We start from the raw sequence: 18,669 nt of genomic DNA on the forward strand, positions 1-18,669 counted from the left end.
ATTCTTGTGGTAAGTTTCTCTGGTTCGTGTATTGACGGACTCTTGAGCTTCTGATGGCGTTGCGAGCCAGGTCCTGCTACGAGTCTGCCCTGAGCGGAACTACCGGACAGACATGACTATGGATATCCCCTTAAATATCCCCTTAAATATCTCCTTAATAGTCACAACGCTGCCTCTGGTATGATCAAGACTTTCCGCAATTATCGTTAGGTCTACTTGTATAGTTACGTATTACGTCCAGTAGGATAAGCATTATGCCTGGTGGGATAAACATTATACCACTGCACTAAATATTTCCTAATGTGTACGGAACGGCATGGCATGGCGAGGACAGCACTGTCGCCATCAGGGGGGTATCTACTACATCCTTTGGCCATGTCGATTGTGTGCATGTTCGCACAGGGCAGGATGGTGGCGCCTCTCCCAAATTGAAGCAAGCAGCATTGAAGGGACAATGACGTTGCTTTCCAGCAATAACCAGGTCCCTTGAATCAAAACGGTGCAAATAATCGCCTGGTCATGCTTCATGTCGCTTGATACCAAGCTTCTGCCCTTGTCTATTCCAGCGAGAGCGACTTTGCGCAGATTTCCGAAAAGTTTAAACAAACGAGCTCGCTCCCGAGAAGAAGAAAGACAACGTTAGCCGCAGGGGCCGGCAGGGGGCTGAACAGCGGCCAATTAACGTTGATGCTAGCGTTTGAGAAACCTCCAAGGGCGCCCGCCCAACGATGCGATTTGGGCACTGGCTAACTGCCGCCTACGATCTTGCATTGCATTTCAATTTCCCAACCCCCCGGCCCCCTTCATCTCCGTATTGCCCTTCTGCGTTCTTTTGCTCTTTTGCTCTTTTGTCCTACTAGACCACGTGCTGTGTCCCGGACGCCGCTTGACGGCCCCGGATGTTCGAATCCCGAATATGCATGTGCGCGACTCGAGCAGTGGCATCACGAGCATGCAGGTATGCGTTTGCTTCCATCCATCTGATGGAGAGGTAGCGATCGGCGGCGTACTCGTCCATAGCGGTCAAACAATGACTCGCTCGTGTTTTTGCAGCCGTGTGCGTGGCTTGGACGGCGGCTTACAAGTTGCAACTGCCTGCGATGGTCTGCAGCGGGGGAACGATTCGAACGAAGCTTCACCGGCGTTGCGCTTAGTGCAAGCCAGTATGTAATTGATGATCCTCCCCAGACCTTTTCCTTATTTCTGTTCTTCGGTCGCGGCACCTCTGTTATCGTCGCAGCGGTACTTACAGAAAATATTATCTTCGCTGTAAATACATGGTGGCTCGCTCTTCCCCCAAACCTTACTGCCATATCTCAGCTCTCTCTGGGTGCCACCCTTGCACTTGCTGCAGCTGGCAACACAATCTGCATGTCAGTCTCAAACATACAGATACAGATACAGATACAGACAGCCAGCCCTTGCATGACGGCCACAGCAGCGGGATCGAATCCTGAAAGTTGATTGCCCCGATTGCCCCTTGCACAGGATCCGGCTTGGTTCGACGGGATTCGGCCAAGGAGCCGACTAACCCCGTGCTACGGGCTTGTTCCCCAACTCAGCATGGCGGCATATGCCTACCACCACCACTGGCAGGACGACGATGGAAGGGACGGTCTGATCGACTTTGAACAGTACTACACCTTCCCTCCGCACCCCAAAAACCATGCCGGCGGCCAGGGCCTTTTCAATCGCCTGCTAAAACGGCAGTATCGCCAGGTCGACGACAGTTGCCAGTACGCCAAGAAGAAGCAGCAGTTGGCCAGCCAGAGCCCCCAGTCCCTGTCGCAATCGCAATCGAAAAGCCGGCAGTGGGGTGCCGATCTGCGTTCTGATCAGCCCTGTTCGGCTCAGGGGTCCCCAACAACTCCCGCGGCCATGCGGGCCTTTAGCAGCAGCACCACCAGTTCGACTAACCTTAAGCCTCGGCACAAGCAATGCAACCCCGACCAATCACCCCGACCGTCTGCTGTTGGCGGTGCGCCGCCAGCATCTCCCATCGCGACGACCACCGCCGCTGATCAACAGCCAAACATATTCAGTCGTCTATTGCGTCGAGCGCAGAGCAAAAAGGCACTCAAACCCGTCAAGCCAGACACTGCGGAAACGCAATGTGCTGCCCCTCCGTTACCAGCAGCCAAAGAGCCGAGGGATGATGTTGCGGCGGCGCAGGGCGAAGACAGTCAGGGGACGGCAGCCATGGATCGAAAGTCGACCCTACGACTGAAGAAGTCCATTCGGTCGCGCTTTCGAGGTCCGGAACAGCCGCCCCGGCAACCCGAAGCGACAGAAGAGCCTAGGAAGCCGTCAGCAGTCTACGTGCCGCGACATGCAGCCGCAGACTTTACTCGTACGGCCGTCCCGAACCCTGACGCGGCGGCCCGCTTCGCATCCTTTGACGACGCCCGACGGCGCCTGTCCTCTTCGTCGCAAGCGCCCGTCTCGCCGACTCTCCATCGTCCGCGTACGAGTCCAGGCCACCATCATAACCCGAACAAGGACGAGGAGGACTACTTTCAGCAGCCACAGCAGCTGCTGCAACCGCAGCAAGCGCAACAGAGCAATCATACAGAGCGGCGCTCCTGGGCCCCGAGTAACACAGAATCACGATCGAACCGGTTCTCGTTCGCCAGCTACAACACCGAAGCCGACTACACGACGGCGGCGACACCCAAAGCTGCTGCTGCCTCTACCACTGTTGACGACCATGAGGCGCCTCTTCTGCAGCCAAGCAGCCTCGACCAGGCCGAGCAGCAGCGCCCGCGCCAAAGCAAGCGCCACTCGTACCGCCTCGTGCCCGACCCGCACGACGCCGTCATCGAGGAGGAGACGGACTTCCAGCGGTTCCTGAACCAGGCCGCCGAGGAGGACCGCCGGTACCGCCAGGACCTCTGGCGCACCCTGTCGCAGCGGTCCCGCGCCGCGGGCGGTGCCGGAATCCTGCCGCCGCCCGTCGTCATCGGCCGCGATGCCGCGGATGAGCTCGACCTGCAGGTTTTGCTCGGCGGTGCCGACTGGTCGACGACGACGAAACCACAAGAACCAAGCCGGGAACGGAGCAACAGCAACAAGCGCGCCAGCAATAGCCACAGGAAGCGCGCCAGCGTCATCAGCTACCGATCGCAGACTGATCGTACGAAACAGCAGCAGCAGGACATGAACAATGCGCCGCCGCTGCCCTCGGCCGAGTCGAAGGCCAGCAGAAGACTGAGCATGACGAAGCGCGTCCAGGGGTACTTCAAGCCGGGAGGGGTTGTGAATCTTCGCGATTAGACACGCGCAGCCTGCGCCTACTCTACTATTTATTCTTTGGGAAAGGATAATCTGGGTTGCATGCATAATTGTGATCTTGCACAGTGCTGATTGTACTACACCGGTTGGCCAGGTCGTCTTTCTTTCTTCATCCCTAATCTACTATAACTTCTTTTATGCCGGTGCATCGCATAGATGGGATTTGAACGGTGGAATTTGCGTATGCCGGAGTCACGGAGCATCTACTGGATCTGAACTCTTTGAACTGTTTGTCATGTAGTAACAACGTTCATGATTGGGATGATTCTTAAGTAATCGGTTTCGCATTTTGATAATTATTATTCATAATGCTCCACAATGCCTATTATGTCCTGTATGTATGTACGGGCTGACACTGAGAGGTTCCTATTCATGTCTTTTTTGACTTCGATATCATTACTCGGTGATGAACGATCCTGCTTTTGAGCCATCTAAATTTTCCACGACGGATTCCGCAACCGAACGTGAACCGGCAGCTCGTCCGTGGGATATGACAGACCATTCGTGGTGCGATAGACGCGGTCGCCATTGATCGTTGGCGGCTTCTCATCACCAGCAACTCTACCTCTGTTCACGGAGTCGGTTAGTAAGAATGTAGTATACATTTCGAGTCACCCAGTATGAAGAAAGTACCCTCTCAATAGGGAAAAGGGGTTGAGGTAAAGGTAATAGATCAGGGGAGAGATAGAGGGGGGCGGGGAATGAAAGGGCCAAAGGGTACTCACTGCAGCACATCCCACTCCTCCCAGGCCGTCTCAATGTCCAGCTCGCGCACCGTCAACAGCAGCACCAGGCGCAACTCCATGAGCGCCAGGTCCTGCCCGATGCAGTTCATGGGCCCGTACTCGAAGGGCCGCCACGCGTACTTGACGGGGTACAGCTCGTGGCCCTCGGGCACGAGGTAGCGCTCCGGGATGAACTCGTCGGCGCGCGGCCACAGGGCCGGGTCGTGGTGCATGGCGGCCGTGCCGGTCGCGACGGCGAAGCCGTCGGTCGGGTAGTGGCGCGTCGTGCCGGACGCGGCGGAATGGTGCGTGAAGAAGAAAGAGGGGGAGCCGCGTCGGATCGTCGCGGCCAGGGGGCTCAGGCGCAGGACTTCCTTGATCACGGCGTTGGTGTACGGGAGCGCGTTGAGCAGGGCGGGGTTGGCGGTCAGCATCGCGCAGGCGGCGCTCAGGTCCGGGCCGAAGACGGTCGTGTGCTCGGTGCGCAGCCGGTCCAGGGCCGCGGGGTGCTTGGCGAGGAAGTGGAAGGCCCAGGTGATGGTGGTGGAGGTGGTGTCGTGGCCGGCGAAGAGGAACTGCTTCATGAGGTTCAGTACGTCCTCGCTGTACTGCTTCTTGTCCAGCGGCGTTGTTTGCTTGTTGTTGCCGCGGACGGCCGAGGACTCGTTGCTGATCTCCTTGGTCGCAAGCTGGATAACCGTCTTCTGCGTCGTGGCCTGCTCGCCTGACCCGATCTGTTCCTGGATGCGCGGCATCAGGGCGCACCGGAGCGTGCGGCTGCACCGCCACGCCTCGAGGTTCCACGACGGGCTCAGGCGCATCGGCAGGGTCCCGAGGTTCTTGAAGATGACGTGGTTGCGGACGAGGGTCCGCATGCTGTTTTGCAGGTCCGTCGGCCCTACCCTTTGCTCGTTGGTGTTGAGATTCCTGGTAGTTATCCCAATGTCAGTTGGGCAGGTCATTGCGGGTTTATAGGTATCATCATGACTTACATGGCTACCCTGCAGATGATGTCGAAAGTCATGTTGGTGGTAAGATTCAGGAGCTGGAACACTTCTCCCCATGAGCCATCCTTGGGCGCTTTGGCCTTCAGGAGGTCGACGAAGGTCTCTACCTCCTCGATGAAGGCCGGGATGTGCGACTGGAGGTTTCGCGCCGAGAATCCAGGGTTCAGCCGGGACCGCCAGAGGGTGTGGACGGGCTGGTCCCAGCCGGTGAGATTGCGCGCTCCCGAGATGTACTTGATCAGGTGTTTGATCTGGGGGTGGCGGGGCTGGAGCCGGTCTTGAACAATGTCCTGGCACATGGCCGGGTCGACGACGAAGGCGAAGGGCTCGAGGACGGGCCAGAGGTCGAAGTACATGACGGGCGGGCGCTCCTCGGCGCCCGGGAAGAACTTCTGCCAGTTCTGGACCAGGTAGATCTGGGCGTAGTGGTTGTGGGCGTCTTTGGGGAAATGGGCGCGGATGGCCACCATCATCTTGAGGTGGCCCCAGACGAGCGAGTGAGGTTCCGCGATGGGCTATCAGGGGCTTCTTAGTACATCGTATTCAAGAAGATTGTCCGAGTGTCTTGTATGCGCGGCGTGTACTTACTATGCCTTGCTCCTTCATCTTCCTGAACTTCATGCGGGTTTGGTAGCCTTCAAAGAAGAACAGGCCCATCTTGAAGCCAAGCAGGAGGAAGGCTGCCTTGATGCAGGCTTGCAGAAGAGGCCAAGCCTGCCATTGCCCTGATGTCAAGAGCTCCATGTTGGATAGTATAGACATATTGGCTATGCTATGCTACACCTAGAGACGGGATTCTCGTCTTGGAGTATGGGGTGTAGTCAACCGCCGGTTGTTGAAGATGAAAAGCTTGCGATGGCAAAAGAAAAAATAGCGAAACACCATCGTGATGAATGAAGGGGGGGATCCATGCCACGGAAAGCCGCCTACACGTAGTAACTCGCTACGCATCACTTGCCCAACGCGGCGTCAAAAACTGGAACGTTGATACGGGGTACTCGGGCAAATCAAAGGCTAACGAGATGGTAACCGATCGGGCTGCGACTATGAAAATGTCAAAACCCCCAAATGCCCTAACGCCCCCCCCAATGGCCCTCCCAATAACGTATGATTGGAGCGCTGTCACAAAGAAGAAGTCGGGGTCAGAACTCTATCCCAGCCGGCAGCGGGCAGTGGGTATGCACAAACTGTTTCCGTTAGCCGTAGTGTCAAACTCTAGGCAGCGGCTAGAAGTCTTGGTTCAACAACCGCAACCAGAGAGGGCCAGTCCAATTCGACACCAAAGAGGTTTGCCATGGAGTTGAAGCAAGAAATGGCGACCCAGAAATAACCAACCCAGTGGTCGAAGGGTGTGCTGGAACTGCCTGCATTGATAGCAATGTAGCTGTAGCACAGACTTGCTGGTGCCAGGCTGCTGCTTTGTATCGGTCGGTAAGCAGATAAAGTAGATGCGATTGCTGCGATAGCGAATTGCTAACTCGATTGGGACGGGGCTCGATCCGAGGAGTGGACAGTACGTAGGTTAACAGGTGCGGGCAATTGTCCACACACTGGCCCACCAAGCTGAATGAGATGACTGACCCCTGTGTCGATCAGCAAACAGCCCACAGTAAAATAGGACAAATAAAATGCCAGGGCGTCGGCCCGAGATATTTCAGCCCAAGGGCACGAATCTGGTAAAGAAAACAGCAATTTCCATTCGATCGTCGTATGTAATGTTCTTTGCTCCAAGTGCAATCGAGTGATACCTCACTGTGTAGATTGCGTACGCGTATGTAGGTAGGTAGGTGCATGTAGTCGCTGGTTCGGATTGGGGTGTGGTGTCAAGCGGCCATCATCACTTTTATCCGGCAAACGAGGGCCCAGATACGCAATTGTATGCACCTAGGTTACAGCTAATCTGCAGCAAGTAGGTACTCTCGATTGGAAGTGCGCGTCTGTGGAGATTCTGGGCCGGCACGTGTGGGGAGGAGACTGGGCATTCTTGATTGCTTCGCTCTGCTCAAGGCAGCAAACCTCGGTCCGAGACTGCTGTCGTACAAGCAGGCAACGTTGCACTCGACATTGTGTGCTAGGACTTTCCAACACTGCTTCGTCGGTCACGGTCTTGGCCAAAATAGTATAGCACCAGATCGCTCTGCGTGCAGTGTGATCTGTGTGGGGAAGGATGTCCAATCTTGATGCAGCTTTGGTTCTGGTCATGCTCAAATAGGGGTAGCTTGTATTTCGTGTCCACCCTCCTCCCCCTTTCCCCCACGAAATAGGGGCAGCTCGTACAAGTTCGTGACGTCGGGTCAATCCATGTTCCGTCGAAGAATTGATGCACTTGAATACCGTCAAGAACTGCCATACAATCGTTTCGCTCAGAGTTGGCACGTAATCTGGCCCGACACAAAGCGCACAAGCAACGTGGGATCAGCATCTAAAGTGGCAGTGTTGCTCGCCTCTCCGATACAAATGGACCCGGTCTATTTCGTTTGCTGTCTGGGCATTCGTGGTGTGGGCTCGCCCTCACCAAATGCTCTCCAGGCGTCCTCCGGGTACTGACATGGGCTGCTACAGCTAATGTGTGTCACAAACAGCGAATCCTGAGATGCCGTTGGCTGTCCGCTGACCCGACTGACGCGATCCCGCATATATGTAGTTTTTTTTTTTTTTTTTTTTTTTCTGACTGAGAGACAATTGCCTTATGATTGTCTCGACCATCTTGCAGGCAACAGAGGGGGAGGGAACAGCAATGGCTAGCTACCCCTCCTATTCCGAAGTGGGATTAAAACAATCCCTTTCCACAGGTGCAGACAAAGACTTTCATCTCGCCCGGCCATGTCTCAGATCTCCCACCCTCCCAAGTCAACACCAATAACGTCAGATCGCCAGCAAGCCACTTCCAAGGAAGGGGTTGGTCTCGATCCCACAACAGCCAGCTTCACACATACATCACTACAAAGCCATCCGAAATTACTAGGATCTTTTTCTTTTCTCAACTTTTACTTCCTACAAAACTATCCAACACACACGAACACTCAACATAAGGCAACCCCCAAATAAGACGTTCCCATGTCGGGTACATCACAGTCCAGCAGTGCGAGTGACAAGTTCGGCAGCAATAGCAGCAGCAGCAGCTTCAAGCTTCTCTGCCAGTACCTCAACTATGGCGACGACGCCCGCTCGCGAAACCAGGTGTACCTGACCCTGCGGAGCGCACACATCCGGCCATTCTTCGAGGAGTATGCGCGGGACTACTTGATGGAGGCCGAGTATGTCGAGGACATTGGCCTCGAGGCCCTGCTCGAATGGTGCAAGCGGAAGGATGCATTCCGGGCCAAGAAGTACACGAGCAGCATGGCAACGACGACAAGTCGGAGCAGCAACAGCAACAAGAAGAGCAGCAGCCGCCACCCTCCCGCTCCTCCGGCAAAGAAGGTGAGCTGGTCGGCCCTGGACCACGCCGCGCGCTTCGTCGTCCAGACCCTGCAGTTCAGCTGGAGGAACCCGGGTGGGTACTGGTCGCTCGGCCGATGCGACCTCAACAGCGTGAGTGCCAGCGACTCCGAGGATGGCACCGAGTTCTGGCAGGCCTGGCTAGTGCTACGGTACCTCCAGTCGGAGTGGGAAGCGGAGAATCTTGATAGCAGTGGCAGCTCCGAGGATTCTCGGGATATGTTCAGATGCGTGCTATGAAGGCTGAAGTATGCGGAAAGGCGGATTCATGATATCTGATGTTCAAGGAGACGAACAGACTTGGTTCGTTTAGTATGGTGTCACTTGGTATTGCCTGCGTTGCTCTTCCTTACTTTAATAGTGTTCCTGGGATTGGAGAGACGAGTGATGAACCCTGGAATGAATTTAACTATGACGAATGTTATGTTTTCGGGTGACAGGACAATGGTACTGCATTGGACGCCCGAGTAAGCAGGCGCTGTTGCCTCCACCCCGTTGGAACGGCAGGCGCGATGCAGGAAAGAGATTTGATAGGCGGTGGTCTTTCCTCCTGTACTCTGTACCTCTGGCAGTGGCGCACACCTTCGAGCATCACCCAATAACAAGAAAGGTCAATATCCTGTTCATGTGCAGAAGACCCAGTAGTGGCAGGGTCTGGCATCGAAATCTTGCACAGCCTCCCCCCTGGAAGTTGTCTAAAAATAAAATCTCGCTTTCTTTCGTCCACAGCTGTGCAAAAACTTGCCAAGTTCCAACCCAAATCCCATCGAACTACTGACTTAGATATGGAAGTCCCCGGCTTGGCTGTAGGCATCGCTGGCCTCGCTGGGTTGTTTTCCGCGTGTGTCGACTGTTTCGAACTCGTTCAGCGAGGGCGCTACCTCGGCAAGGATTACCACCTGCTCGAGACCAAGTTCAACAACCAATGGCGGCGGCTCACCACATGGGGCCGCCCATGCGGACTCCCACACAAGGAGGAGTACGCCGCACGAATTTTCCAGGATGAAGAAGTGCGGAGCGGTGTGGAGTATACTCTGCTACAGCTGCTCGTCTTATTTCAGGACGGCGACCACCTCAATCGTCGATATGGCCTCACCAAAGCCGCCCAGACAGAGCCAGAGGCTGCGGTTCTGCTGCCATCTGACAACCGGGCAGCCGCCAGGCGAGCCGCAGTTTCTATGCTGGGGAGGAGAATACGCGAGCTCAAGGACGGGATGACTCCCAGCTCGATGCTGACTGGGTATGGGATCAGTAAAAGAGCCAAGTGGGCGGTCCAGGATAAGGAGAAGTTCACAGAACTCATTCAGCACATGCGGGATCTCATAGAGGATTTGGAAGGGATAACCGCGTCCCTTGGAGCCCAAGAGCGGCAGAGAGAGTTTATCAAACATGACATGGAGTCCATATCGGATGTCCCAGCACTCGAATCCATGGAAGAGGCCCGAGCTGGAAGAATCGACACTGTTTCTGATGCTGCCACTTTCCGACTGTGGTATGTACGCGACAGTCCGCAGTCAGCCATTAGCAAAGAGCCCAACACCCATGGCCACGAGCATACAAGCACTGCAACAGAAGGAGGATGGGAGATCCTGGCAGAATCGATCCTTACACAGACTCCCGGCGATGTGCACTTCCAACTTCTACACAGAGTTCACTGTGATCTCTCACAGACCTCCGTATTCTTTGACGTTCCCGACTATACATGTTCGGAGGGCATAAGCGGTGAATGGGTGTTTCTCAACAAGGATCTACCGTCCAACTCATCCCGGTCGTTCCACCTGTGCGGCAAGAGGCCACTGCGCGACCTTAAGGTCTATCTTGCCCAGAACACACAGCTGGATTTCGTTGTGTTCCAGGAATATCAATGCGACCATGATATGACTGACACCGATCCAATTGCTACGGCATGTGGCCAATCGATCTACCTGGCTTCGGAAACCCTGTGCACGGATCTACGGAACTTGCCAACCCCTTTTCGACTCCTTGCCCCTTATTTGGCACAAATACTGAACTGCAGTTCCCGTATTATTGGCATTATCATTTGAGGTCACATGTTGTCCAACCCAAATCTGCTAGCGTTCGCACCTTTTTGGACTTTATCGAACAGTCCATGAGGGCGGAATATAAAGAAGTTGATAATCAGAGGAAGCGGAAGGTGGTTAGTTGGGGCCGCCTACCATACTTGTTTGTGAGTAATATTAGTCTTTAGATTTATCCTACAATCCCTTTACTAAGTCTACGATAGGTCTATGGCGACACAGTTATCCAGCGAAACCCAGCAGGGTTGCATGCTTATCAAGCATACAGAATCATCCAGGAGCCTATGTTCACACAAGAGGACACAGGTGATATGCAAATGCACTTTGAGGTAGTAAGCATCGGCATTTCCGACAGGTTGCTATCCAACAAGGCGTCCTTGACAATGACGCAGAAACCCTTTTCCAGCCCAAGTCAAGAGCACAAATATAGTGACCTGCCTATTCTCCCTTTATGCTGATTCAGGCGATAAGATCGTAAGTGCATTGCAAACCTTCAATGCCACCCACTCAATCAATATTGACAACACCATACATGAAAATAGCAGAACGAACGCCTCATGGTGGACATTCCATTATATTGGAAGCTCGAAGCAAAATCCAGGGCCGCTGGTTATCCTTCTTCCGAAGTGGTCGAAGTATCGACCTTATCAAGCAAGCCAATTCTTGCCGATATCGAACCGTTATCAGGAGACATGTTCCCTTTGGCTCCTCCTACAGTATTTGCTTTTGACCTCAAAGCTCACAAGTGGCGGCAGATCTACATTGATCGCATACAGATGATCGCTTGGAATACGTCGGCAGTTAGAGGACTCATGCGGGACATTGAAGAGGAAGAGATTCTACAGTCCTTATGCCGGCCCAGTACCCGGGGATCCAGCTCCGTGGTTCTATTTCATGGACCGCCTGGAAATCGGAAGACCGTCGCCGCCGAAGCTGTCGCCGAGTTTGCTAAAAAGCCCTTGTTTCGTATAGCGCCCCACGAACTTGGGTCAACAGTCAAGGATTTCCAGGATTTCATCAATCCTACGTTGGTTCTAACTAGGAGCTGGGATTGCGTCTTGCTTCTCGAGCAGTTCGATATATATCTTGAGTCTCGTGCCACAAACGACGTGACGAGAGACTGGATTGTGGCTGAATTCAAGAGACTACGCGATAATTTCTAAGGAATTATCACATTGACAACTAGTCGGATTGATATGTTCGATGCGGCGTTCAAGTCAAGACTCGATATCATCTTTCATTTTCCCAAGCTGGACAAGAGAAAACGACAAATGCTCTGCAAGCACTTCTTTGACAGGATGGATAACTGACCAGGAGATTGCGATAATATTATCCGTGGCATATCGGAATATCAATTCAACGGAAGACAAATTCGGAGTCTAATCGAAAATGCTCGATTACTCGCGATATTCCGCAATCAGCCTCTTGAACAGAAGCATGTCGAGGCTATTATTAATCGTATGATGGAGCCTGACCGCGGCCTGACCGATGCTCGTTTGGACAGCGAGAAGGAGCCAGAGAAGAAGACTGTGGACTAGAAGACCACGCACACATCAGGCGTTGACATGGCAGTACTTGCTTCCCAAGCAATTTGTACGATAAGATACCTTGCATTGGATTGGCAATCAAGCGCTGCGTGAGTTAGACTTCTCTCGAGTCTCCTGTTCCTTGGAGCATCTCCACCGCCAATGCCTAAGGGAGCACGGATTGGCCAGTCATTAGCGTGATGAAATCAGCCTCCGGGAAAAGGAAATATTGAGGCGGAGGGTATCCCACAGCACAGGGTCAAGAATATGACCATAGTGTTAAATCAAAGATTTATGGTCTATGACCTGTAAAACGGCCATCATCTCGTATTCCCCGATGCCACACTCCGCTCCCTCCCGGATCGTCACTTGGGTCGTCTCTAATAACCAGTGTTGCTTCTCGAGCTCTGGCCGAAAGACCTCCCAGTCAGCCTGGGGCCCTAGCCAGACGATGGTGCGCACTTTGTCCCACCCGAGGAAGGCATCGACGTAGCGCCTGACCAGGTCGACACTGCGCGGGTACACGAACATCAGCACGGTGGCATCCTCGGCGCGGCGGCACAGGGCCCAGGTGCCCGCCACCGTGTTGGCGCGGTCTTCGGGGAGGTAGGCCATGATGGTGGAGGCGTCGGTCGCGACCTCGGCGCCCTCTACCCGCATTGACGTCATCTTGGGCTCCTCTTGTGTCAGGTAGGTGTGCAGGAGGTTCTCCAGCAGGCCGCTGCCACAGCCCACGGACAGCACGAGGCCCGAGAAGGACGAGGGTTCCGCTTCTCCGCTGCCGCGGCTCTCATTTCGAAACAGGGTCTTGAGCGTCTCGAGAAGACGGCTCGACAGGCTGAGACAGCAGTTTGGGTGGGACAGCGGCGCGTCGGAAAGGACTGGAAGATCCGCCATGACGGACGGTATCGATGATTGCATGTGTGGTTTTGGGCGCAGGTGGTAGGGAATTACCTGGTTTGTGAATGCGGAGTGAAGATTGGGAAGAATCGAAAACCACGCTGCGTCGTTAGCGTGGCGTCTCCACTTGCAGCAATCTACATTGGACAAGCCCGATCGTTCCATCTATACAACTACCACCTGACACCTGCAGGAGTCTATACCCGAGACCTTAAATCGACGACAACGCACACTCATTCTTACTAATGAATTCGTCTCTTTGCTTGCGCGTCTACCCAGAGATGCGCTTTCGAGCGCCACCAACCAGGATGTGTAGCGGAGGAAACGTGTTAGCGCCTATATTCGCCGCATCGCCCTATTCTAGCTAGGTAGACCGTCACACCTAGTGTAGATCGTAAGGACTTGCCCGGTAGGTAGAATCATATCACGTCCGACAAGGGTATGCGTCAGTAAGTCGCACCGTAGCGTGCCATAGGAAGCTCAACCGCAAGAGGCGATAGACCGCCCGGCTTCTGCATTCCGCCTTCAAAGCCTCTCTCTCGGAAAGCCCGACTCTGCAGTCCAACCTGATCGAAACTTGAGAACGTCTACTGTCTCCACATGCCTTGACATGCACAACAAACAACTCGCACGCCAGGAATGTGCACCACCTAAAGCTCGTGCCTAATGCTTGTTTCCTGTTTCCGACAAGAACTTCCCCGGGACTTGCATAGGGCGAATAGTTGCCGAGACCAGGAGAGACCATTCTCGGCTCAGTCATGAATTGGGTAAGTTCGGCTAACCACATGCAAAGCTGGCCTCCTAGGCCGGTCCGTTCATCGCATCATTACGTTTGGACGTCTGGGGGGGGATAGGTGTGGAGTCCGAGTTACTATAAATGTCAGGGATCGCATAACAAGACTGACATCTTGGGGTACGCTTGCGCCACTAAATAGAGCATAATAGTATGCGTATTATACGGTTTAACCCCCGAAAGTTTGTTCATTGATGGACACAGTTTTGGAGTTGGGACGAAGTACCGGCAGGCCAATGTTGCCGAAAATAGTAGTTCGGCTTTCCTATTTATATTAGTATACTTACTCTTTTATATGCACCTCTCTAGTTGGAACTACGACAGGGAGGACGGGGCTAGTGCTACCTAGTCCGGGGAACCCCTGAGCGCTTAATATAGGCCAAACTGACTCGCACGTGCGGAAGGGGGCAGGGGTAATACTACGTTATGACCTATGTCACCAAGCTACACAGCCTCTCTCGGCCAATTCTCCATGTGTTCTGGAAGCTGGGCATTGATACTGCCTCCTTAAACCGAGATAGATTAAATTGTTGCACATCTGACCAGCCGTCGGCCCCTTTGCGTTGGTACGATGCTATGCGGATGTAGCCGTCGCGTCACGCCCCGATCTTAGTATATAGAATGGCCCGAGGGCATTTGATAAAGAGAGAAGTGGCCTTCCAGAACAGATTCTCCATCTTCAAACCGCACACTCTCTCGGATTCCAACAAAGTCACTCGATCCACACCGGCTATAATCTTTCCAACATTCTGTCACATTATCACCGCCGCATCGCCATCATCTACGCTGTATCCCAAGAGCGAGCCAACTCAACAACAACAACAACAACAAAAATGCAGTTCACCTTCACCTCCGCCAAGGCCTTGGCATCGGCCCTGCTGCTCTCCAGCCTCGCCGTCGCCCTCCCCGCCGCCGCCACGACCAACGAGGGCTCGGTCTCGCTGCCCGGGGGCGTCGTCGCCATCTCCTCGGTCCTGAACGCCAACGGGACCGAGACCTGCGACCCGCTCGAGTGCCCCTGCAAGGACGACGCCGCGGGCGTCGTCCGCTGCGTCGTCCCGCTCGGCGGCGACAGGACCAAGTGCGCGGCCATGTGCACGGGCATCAACCGCCAGACGTAGAAAGAGCGTCGGCCCTGCACACGGGGGTAAAGCAGCACCTGCCTAGCCCGCCGCTGCTCTAGCTGTGGTGCTGTGTATTCAAATGGTTCTTTTGGCATATACGTGATCAGCGGCCTTTGGCACTGCTTGGAGGAAGGAAGGAAGGATGGAAAGAAGGCACCCTGAGCGATAGTCGTTGGCGTTTCCATTTGGACTGGCTCGTAGCATCTTCTTTTACAGAGGCCTCTAGCGCGGGTTGGGCTGTCTTATGATCTTTAGAAAAAATAGGAGTCAGGAGTCATCCATTCCAGTACAAGCTGCACTATAACTTGATTTTGTCCCTCATGACTCCCAGTTATGACATGGCGTGCTTGAAGCGATTGAAATACTTCCAGAACCCTGCAAATTTGATTGACCATCCATATTTCGCTTGATGATATCAAGAAGAGCGTGTGAGTCGTCCTCACCGGATAAAGATTGAAGGTCTATGCATCGACGGGCCTCGGGGAAGAGAACCATCCCCCCCCACTCTGGTGCCATCATCTAAACCAGCATATATATACTCAAGCCTTCTTGTCCTTAGCAGCAATCTGCTGCTCGTATTCCGTGAAAGTCTCAATACCCTTGGGAACACCGTTCCACTGCAATTCCTGCTCGTCCATGAGCCGGGCACGGATCTCCATGGACCGCTTCCACGACGGCAGCGCGACCATGCGCTCGTGCCAGGCGCGCACGTGGGGGACGCCCTCCCAGACCTGGTCCCAGGACTGGTTGAGGACCTCGCTGAGCCGGAAGTTCCAGGGCACGAAGGCCATGTCGGCAAAGGTCATCTTGCCGCCGACCAGTCACGGCACCTCACCCTCGGCGGCAGTGGTGGCAGTGGCAGCAGCGCGCTCGGCCAGGACGCCCTCGAGCACGCCCAGCACGCGCCGGATCTCGTTGGCGTACCGGTCGATGGCGGGCTGGTACTTCTCCGGGTGCAGGTGCTGGAACCAGCCGCACTGGCCGAAGTAGGGGCCCTGGCCGCTCATCTGGAAGTGCAGCCACTGGTTGCAGCGCTGGCGGTCGCGGAACGACGCGTGCTAGGCGCGGTGGGCGGTGCCGTCGTAGGCCTCGGCGAGGTACTGCAGGATGGCGCCCGACTCCCAGAGCGTCAGGTCCGTGTTGAGGTCCTCGATGGCCGGGACGCGGCCGTTGGGGTTCACGTCGATGAAGGGCTTCTCCTTGACGTCCTCGAAGCTGAACGACTTGACCTCGTAGTTCAGCCCGAGCTCGTCCAGCAAGAAGATGACCTGGAAAAGAAAGAGAGGAGATCGGATCAGTAGGGGTTCCGGCCCCCAATTACTTAGCCGGCGCAATCCGGGGCCGATAGATAGGGGGTACCGACCTTCCAGGAATCAGGGCCGGGTGCTGCGACAAACTGTCAATCGGATGCCTTCATAGAAAATGCAAGTGTAGCGAAAGGGTAGTACGTACGGGTCAGCCAGATGCGAATTGGCTTTGGTGGGTTGCTCGCCATGATTCAGTAGGTAGGGGAATGGATGATCGTATGTGCGAGCGGGACCTGTGGTATTCTGAATGGGTGTTGGTGCTTTTAAAGATTGCAAGAACGTCCTGTCTCCCAAAGACAGTCTCAGTAAATTCCCGTTATGCGGTATGCCAGGACAGGTTATTCTAACAAGGGCGCTGTGCCGGAACATCTGGGTTTCATTTCGTTCCGGATTCGCGGTCAGCGATCCTAAGAACCATGCTGGCTGCAGAGTAATCACACCACCGATACTACACACACACACAAGTGTTGGTACGGCACGACATGCAAGATACTACTGTCAGATGTCAGGTTGGTGGACTTGTACCATCCCTTGCTGTGCCTAACTCCACCGGGCTGGGTGTCGGACTAACATCGTTGTTGGGTGTGTCGCACCCCCTCACTTCAGATGCCTTCTACCGATTCCCAATTGCGTCGTAGACATACATTTGACCTGTCTTACACCCACTGGTTGGACGAGAGAGGTGATGGGCTTAAGCCCTGGAGTTCTGCTGTCTTGGCCCTTGCTACAAATCGCGTGGCCTAGAATTTCAGTTGCGTTAGCTGATAGACCATGGTGGGATTCACAGAAGAATGGCATGATGGTATTCGCTGTCGCAGGGGTGTAATCGATAATGTAGTGATATTTGGTCTTCATCCTCCCCAAGCTGTGTTTAGCACTGGGCATGCCTTGAGACGCTTCGGCTGACGAGACTATGCCAATTCTCGCCCTTATGGCTTCCTTGCAATGACACTAAACCTCAGGGACGTGCGGTATGCAGCGTTCTTAGTCTCCGCCACGGCTGCGGGAAGCAAGCGGCGCAGTTCGGACGCCATTTGCTCGTCTTGGAGCTTGCGCGCGATGAGTTCGTGGATGATGAGACCCACGTCATGGAACTGGAACGCGACCTGCTGCGGCGCGTCTTTGGTGTCCTTTTCCACGTCGACGAAGCCCGCCTCGGAAAAGAGCTCTGGGAGGTGGTTCGCCCAGGTGGGCTTCAACCGCGGGTCCCGGGCCTCTAAGAGCCGGTAGAGGGCCTCGAGGTTCTCCGTCTTGCTCTCAGTTCTAGCCTTGTCGAAGCGCAGGGTCTCCATATCGGCCTCGTCCCATTGGATGTAGCCTCCCGGCTCTATATCGCCAGGAGTCTCATGTGAGCAGGAAGAACCACCCCTAAACACCAAGCAAACATGGCTCGTCGGTTAGGGACGGGTACTACTCACTAAGCATTTGGAAGAGCCTCGAAATCACGCCTGGGATTTCATCGTTCAAGAGGACGAAGGCGAGAAACCGTAGGTGAATGACATCGAACGATCTCTCGAGGCCATCGGGAATGGCCTCTCTGGCGTCCCAGTGTTGAAGGCGCACGTTGGATGGGAGCACCTCGCGTGGCGGAGCGGCGTCGAAGGAGATATCAAAGCCGACCAGCTGTGCGTCGTCGGGGAGATGTTCTCGGGCGTCGAACAGCCAGATGCTAGAGACACACGATGTACATATCAGCTAATGGCTGTCGATGAGCAACGAGAGATCAGACTGCTACACATACGCGGTGCCGGTGCCTACGTCGGCCACCCTGCGAATGCCATCGCGAGGAATATTGGGGGGAATCACGTAACAGAGGGTCTTGGTCCAGAAATGGTGCAGCAAATTCATGCTGCCCGTGGCAAACATGGGAAGATATGACCAGCTACGAGTAGCAAAGTGATGCCGAGGAGACATGGGACATCTGGCAACGCACCGATTGATGTCGAGAAAGTCTCTATTGAAGACATAGTCCACATTGGGCGCCATGCTCACTGCTTGCTTCTTCCTATACCCTGTGCTGCTGCTGCTGCTGCTGCTGCTGCTGCTGCTGAATGCAAAGAGAAGTGCTCAAGATAGTCACATAAGTCGGTAGAGCGATCTGGCCAGGAACCGGGGAGTGACAAGGAAATCAGTTGATCTTGGATTATTGAGGATCCATGCCGGAACGTCTAGAAGAAAGTCCTTGTGGGCTGTGCTGACTCCCTGCCGCTCTAGGGCTTCTCCCGGGACGCAGCGATCGGTGCAGCTCATATTCATGTTGGTCCTGTACAGCCATTGCGTACAGAGGCACCAGTTAATAGGAGGTATGAAAGGGTGTAAGAAGTATTCAGGTTACATTAGAGATGCACCAAAAGCTCCCATTTAGCGCCAACTGACCCAGCTCCAGCGCACTACAGCACATGCCGCAGGTAAGAGGTGCTGCGTCTCCGTCTGCATCGTCTGGAGCATTATTGCAATACACTACCTATTCCTTCTTGACCCAGTAGTCTCCAATCTTCCTGATGTCGCCAATCAGA

At 54.5% G+C, this 18,669-nt stretch overlaps 9 protein-coding genes across 9 annotated transcripts; 4 read left to right on the forward strand and 5 right to left on the reverse strand.

Moving 5' to 3' along the window:
* Positions 1 to 1,563: 1,563 nt before the first annotated feature.
* Positions 1,564 to 3,273, forward strand: PG986_005894 (uncharacterized protein; the record flags this gene model as incomplete). Its single annotated transcript, XM_066842116.1, has 1 exon — positions 1,564 to 3,273. One exon carries the CDS (start codon positions 1,564 to 1,566, stop codon positions 3,271 to 3,273), a length of 1,710 nt encoding a protein of 569 aa, XP_066701978.1.
* A 739-nt stretch (positions 3,274 to 4,012) lies between these two features.
* Positions 4,013 to 5,767, reverse strand: PG986_005895 (uncharacterized protein; the record flags this gene model as incomplete). The annotated part of the gene is made up of 3 exons (XM_066842117.1): positions 4,013 to 4,943; positions 5,009 to 5,538; positions 5,612 to 5,767. 3 exons carry the CDS (start codon positions 5,765 to 5,767, stop codon positions 4,013 to 4,015), a joined length of 1,617 nt encoding a protein of 538 aa, XP_066701979.1.
* A 2,313-nt stretch (positions 5,768 to 8,080) lies between these two features.
* Positions 8,081 to 8,704, forward strand: PG986_005896 (uncharacterized protein; the record flags this gene model as incomplete). The annotated part of the gene is made up of 1 exon (XM_066842118.1): positions 8,081 to 8,704. One exon carries the CDS (start codon positions 8,081 to 8,083, stop codon positions 8,702 to 8,704), a length of 624 nt encoding a protein of 207 aa, XP_066701980.1.
* A 545-nt stretch (positions 8,705 to 9,249) lies between these two features.
* Positions 9,250 to 11,666, forward strand: PG986_005897 (uncharacterized protein; the record flags this gene model as incomplete). The annotated part of the gene is made up of 4 exons (XM_066842119.1): positions 9,250 to 10,275; positions 10,482 to 10,652; positions 10,710 to 10,835; positions 11,049 to 11,666. 4 exons carry the CDS (start codon positions 9,250 to 9,252, stop codon positions 11,664 to 11,666), a joined length of 1,941 nt encoding a protein of 646 aa, XP_066701981.1.
* A 642-nt stretch (positions 11,667 to 12,308) lies between these two features.
* On the reverse strand, positions 12,309 to 12,926 carry PG986_005898 (uncharacterized protein; the record flags this gene model as incomplete). The annotated part of the gene is made up of 1 exon (XM_066842120.1): positions 12,309 to 12,926. The coding sequence occupies one exon, from the start codon at positions 12,924 to 12,926 to the stop codon at positions 12,309 to 12,311; it is 618 nt and encodes a 205-aa protein (XP_066701982.1).
* A 1,629-nt stretch (positions 12,927 to 14,555) lies between these two features.
* Positions 14,556 to 14,843, forward strand: PG986_005899 (uncharacterized protein; the record flags this gene model as incomplete). The annotated part of the gene is made up of 1 exon (XM_066842121.1): positions 14,556 to 14,843. The coding sequence occupies one exon, from the start codon at positions 14,556 to 14,558 to the stop codon at positions 14,841 to 14,843; it is 288 nt and encodes a 95-aa protein (XP_066701983.1).
* Positions 14,844 to 15,385: 542 nt separating this feature from the next.
* PG986_005900 (uncharacterized protein) lies at positions 15,386 to 15,853 on the reverse strand (the record flags this gene model as incomplete). The annotated part of the gene is made up of 2 exons (XM_066842122.1): positions 15,386 to 15,652; positions 15,677 to 15,853. The coding sequence occupies 2 exons, from the start codon at positions 15,851 to 15,853 to the stop codon at positions 15,386 to 15,388; spliced, it is 444 nt and encodes a 147-aa protein (XP_066701984.1).
* A 51-nt stretch (positions 15,854 to 15,904) lies between these two features.
* PG986_005901 (glutathione transferase) lies at positions 15,905 to 16,341 on the reverse strand (the record flags this gene model as incomplete). The annotated part of the gene is made up of 3 exons (XM_066842123.1): positions 15,905 to 16,114; positions 16,210 to 16,232; positions 16,299 to 16,341. The coding sequence occupies 3 exons, from the start codon at positions 16,339 to 16,341 to the stop codon at positions 15,905 to 15,907; spliced, it is 276 nt and encodes a 91-aa protein (XP_066701985.1).
* Positions 16,342 to 17,082: 741 nt separating this feature from the next.
* Positions 17,083 to 18,139, reverse strand: PG986_005902 (uncharacterized protein; the record flags this gene model as incomplete). Its single annotated transcript, XM_066842124.1, has 4 exons — positions 17,083 to 17,480; positions 17,572 to 17,822; positions 17,895 to 18,035; positions 18,087 to 18,139. 4 exons carry the CDS (start codon positions 18,137 to 18,139, stop codon positions 17,083 to 17,085), a joined length of 843 nt encoding a protein of 280 aa, XP_066701986.1.
* Positions 18,140 to 18,669: the final 530 nt, after the last annotated feature.

The sequence above is a fragment of the Apiospora aurea genome, assembly GCF_038362705.1.
Source record: "Apiospora aurea strain CBS 24483 chromosome Unknown utg000004l_segment0_segment0, whole genome shotgun sequence".
In the NCBI taxonomy this organism is placed as follows: domain Eukaryota; kingdom Fungi; phylum Ascomycota; class Sordariomycetes; order Amphisphaeriales; family Apiosporaceae; genus Apiospora; species Apiospora aurea.